This window comes from Choloepus didactylus, chromosome 18 (assembly GCF_015220235.1).
Source record: "Choloepus didactylus isolate mChoDid1 chromosome 18, mChoDid1.pri, whole genome shotgun sequence".
In the NCBI taxonomy this organism is placed as follows: Eukaryota; Metazoa; Chordata; class Mammalia; order Pilosa; family Megalonychidae; genus Choloepus; species Choloepus didactylus.
In genome coordinates, this window is record NC_051324.1 from 50,965,438 (window position 1) to 50,969,409 (window position 3,972).

Genomic DNA, 3,972 nt, shown 5'->3' on the forward strand with positions numbered 1-3,972 from the left:
ATAGATGAATGGGTGGATGGATGAATGAAGCTGCTCTTAAAGAAAAGCAAATTCAGCTGATGAGAATATGGCAATAACAGGAGAGCAATGAGAGTGATGTGTCACTTCAACTTTGCCATGTTTATTGGACAGTTAAATATCTTTGTCTCATTTAAGAAATCATCAAGGAACATGAGCACACATAGTAAGGAAGCACACGCATGAGGACAGAAAAGATTTTATGCCAGGAAAGAGACTTGAGGCGATGTGGTGAAGTAGCTCTTCTCAACTTGATAGCAGCAGTAGACAGAAACCCAGGACACCCTCCTCTCAATGCCCAAGAGGCCTTCATTTAGACAAGCAGGCTACTGACATTTCTGATGAGTTCAATGCAACATAAGCAGATGATGAGTGATTGTGCAGAAAAAAAAATAGATTCTAGCTAAGTCATGATGAATGAACTTCTGAGAGCAAGGTCAAGTTTTCTCTCTAGCTGGTTACTTGTTCTGCAAGGCTGAGGTCAGTTCAGCAGTCAGCAGGCTTGCTGGCAGTAGGCTTGCTGGCAGTGGGCTGGCTGGCCACAGCCTCACAGGTGGTTGGGCTGGTAGGTTTGGCAGCAGCGGGCTGGCAGGGACTCATCTCTGAGACCGCCGACTTGCAGGCAGTTGAGTCAGCACAATCTGGTTGGCTGGAAGTGGATTTCTTGCAAACCCGTTTACAGGAGTCAGTCTCAGCACAAGGCATATGGGAGCAGAAAGGGCGGTAGGAGACAGACGTGACGTAGGCTGGACGGCGCAGGATGGAGTAACAGGGGCGGTAGCAAGCAGGGCGGTAGGAGATGGATGTCAGGTACGGCTGCCTGTAGGTGATGGGTCCAGAGCAGATTGGGCGGCAAATCGGACGGTAGGAAATTGAAGTACTGCAAGGCTGTTTGCGGGAACTAGGGATGTAGAAAGTGGGCCGAGAGCAAGTTGGTTTGCAGATGACAGATGCTGAAGATCCTGGACGGGAGCAGAGAGGTAGGCAGGAAGTAGATGTGCAGGAAACAGGCTCACAGCAGATGGACTGACAGCGCTTGACTACATAGCAGGTGGGTTGGCATGGACTGGGTGCACAGACATTTTGTGAGCAGGGGCTGGGCTCAGAGCAGATGGGTTGGCAGATACTGGAAACACAAGAGGGTTCTTGGCAAGTGCTGGAGCTGCAAGGTGTCTCACAAGGGCTTGCAACACAGCAGACAGGGCGGAGGCAAATGGGCTCACAGATGAGAGCCATGCAGGTAGCTGGCTGGCAGATGCTAGGCTCTGAGCAAGAAGGCTCACAAGGATTGGGGTCACAGCAGACAGCCTGGGAGCTATTGGTCATAGAGCAGACGGATGGACAGCAGCTAGGCGTTGGGCACACTGGCTGACAGCAAGCTGGTTCACAGACCACTGGTTGGCAGGAACTAGGCACAGTGCAGACAGCTGGGCAGCAGCTGGCTTCACAGACAACCGGCTGGCAGGAAGTGGGCACACAGAGAACCGGTTGGCAGGAAGTGGCATCACAGCACACTGGTTGAGCACAGCTACTCACGGAACAGGAGGGCTCACAGATGGTGGCCTCACAACACACGGGTTGGGCACAGCTACTCACGGAACAGGAGGGCTCACAGATGGTAGCCCCACAACACACGGGTTGGGCACAGCTACTCACGGAACAGGAGGGCTCACAGATGGTAGCCCCACAACACACAGGTTGGGCACAGTTACTCACGGAACAGGAGGGTTCACAGATCAGGGCCTCACAACACACAGGTTGGGCACAGCTACTCACGGAACAGGAGGGCTCACAGATGGTAGCCTCACAACACACAGGTTGGGCACAGCTACTCACGGAACAGGAGGGTTCACAGATCAGGGCCTTACAGCACACAGGTTGGGCACAGCTGCTCATGGAACAGGAGGGTTGACAGCATTGTGAGCCACAGCTAGATGATTGACAGCTATCTTGACAAGTGACTAGTTGCCATGTCTGGCTCCGGCAGGAACTGGGCAAAGAGACAGGCCCTCCAGTGCTCACCTCGGTGGAGCAGAGAGAGATGGCTGGCACGGAGGGGCATTTCCTAGAACAGCAGTTGCCAGGCATGGTAGAGATGCCTCTGCTTCCTTGTGAGTGCTGAGAGGGAGCTGCCTGACTGTGACAACTCTCCGAGGCCCTTGCTTTTATACTCCCTCACTGGTGCGTGCTGTCTTGGGTCCCTGCGTCTTTTCCTCATTGTTGTTTGCGCCAGTTTGCAGAGGAACATCTTATTATGCCATGGTTTGTTGATCTCGAAGTTGTTTATCTACCCATAAAGAAGCTGTTTATTTATTGGCCTGCTAAATTTGGAAAACTTGGAGCTACAGGTCTTCATGGAATAAGCATTATCACCTCCAAGCTGGATGACCTGTTTCTGAGCATCATAAACAGGGAAAGAAAAAATAAACTTGTAATTTATCCATCTTCTAATCCTCTGTAGTAGGCCCAGGGCTGGGCACAGAGGATGCTCACATGAAGAAGACCCACTTGCCCATTCTCACTACTATGTAGTAGGCAGACAGACTTGCAAACAAACTCATGTCATGACAATAATCCACTCAACAATAGATGCACAGAAATAGTAGAGGGGATAGTGATGTGCTTTGGGAGGGAGGTGGCATCTGCACTGGATTTTGAATGGCTGTGCTTTACAGCAATGATTGCATTTAAAACCAACAGCATTCCCATGAGCCTGGGATTCTTCTCCCCATTAGTGCTGAAGAAACTGGAATGGGGTTAGGATGCTCAGAGCATTTAGGTAACTTTCTGTAGATCACACACAGCCTCCCCCTGATCAGGACTGTCCTTCCTTCTCACTCACATGTCCAGGCTGACTTTTCTTGTGAGTCTTCATCAACGCGACATGTCCCAGGCTCAGCCCATGAAGCTGTACTTTATCCTGTTCCAAGAGCACCCCTTCCCTAGAATATTTGCTCTACTATCCCTGGAAATTCCTTGACTTGGCCTCTCTGCTTCTCCTCCCTCATTTCCCTCCACCCACACCCACCCCAAGCTTCCAGTAGATCTCCAGGATCCTTGTTGCTTTTGATGATTTTAACAGCTTCTAAGAGAAAGAAGCCTCCAAGACCCAAAGAGTGAAGAGGGAAAACAAGAGGTTACAGAGGCTACCCAAGTTTGGCTCTCAAGGGAACTTGTGAGTAAGGGAATCACCTTTGCTGATGCTTGAGACAGAATTGAGGTGAGAAACAAACTTTAGGCTTTGCTTCCTCAACACCAGGGACAGATGTCCTTGCTCAGTGAGGGCTTAAGCTGCCTCTACCATATGCTTTCAACATCAGTGCAAAAGCCATGCTTTCCCTTGGAAAAGTTCATGTGTTGTCTCATCCATTCATCCTTCCCTTAATACATTAATTTAAGCAATCATTCACTCAGTTAATTTCTCTTTTACTGATCTTTTCAACTCACCCAACACTGGGTTGTACATGCAAATACAAAAAGAGTACAATTCTTCCTGCAAGGGGCTCACGGTTTTGAAAACAGACACAGACATGAGCATTTACAATACAGTGTTACAAGTAGTGTGATAGATGGATGTACAGGGGGCTGTGGGGGCTCCCAGGAGAAACTCTGGCATGGTTTTGGGAAAGTTGGGGAAGCCTTCTCAAATAATATGATGGCCAAGTTGATCCTCAAGGGTGAAGGATGAAAAGGGATGGAAAAGCAGGAAAAGAATTATCTGTGGAAACCAAAGACCCAGGACATTTGGAGAGCAGCAAATTGTTCAACATAGCCAGATGAAAAGCATAAGGGGACAGGAAGAGAGAGTGATGGGACTTGCGGTGTCACCAAGCACCCAACCATGAAGGGCCTTGGTGAAAGGCTGAGAGCTTCCCTCTAAGATCAGGAGTAAAACAAGGATGCCTACTGTCGCCACTGTTATTCAACATTGTACTGGAAGTTCTAGCCAGAGCA

The 3,972-nt window shown here is 49.5% G+C and overlaps 1 protein-coding gene across 1 annotated transcript; it reads right to left on the reverse strand.

Moving 5' to 3' along the window:
- Positions 1-351: 351 nt before the first annotated feature.
- On the reverse strand, positions 352-2,106 carry LOC119514587 (keratin-associated protein 16-1). Its single transcript, XM_037810425.1, has 2 exons — positions 1,620-2,106; positions 352-1,532 (listed from the first exon to the last, which is right to left on the reverse strand). The coding sequence occupies exons 1-2, from the start codon at positions 2,104-2,106 to the stop codon at positions 505-507; spliced, it is 1,515 nt and encodes a 504-aa protein (XP_037666353.1). The 3' UTR covers positions 352-504.
- Between the last annotated feature and the right edge of the window lie 1,866 nt (positions 2,107-3,972).

Bases quoted from the DNA above. Each gene is read 5' to 3' on its own strand.
- LOC119514587 (XM_037810425.1), bottom strand. From the start codon at position 2,106: ATGCCTGGCAACTGCTGTTCTAGGAAATGCCCCTCCGTGCCAGCCATC. The intron at 1,533-1,619 runs GTTCCGTGAGTA...GTGCTCAACCAG, and splicing joins TACCATCTGTGAGCCCTCCT to TGTGCTGTGATGCCACTTCC.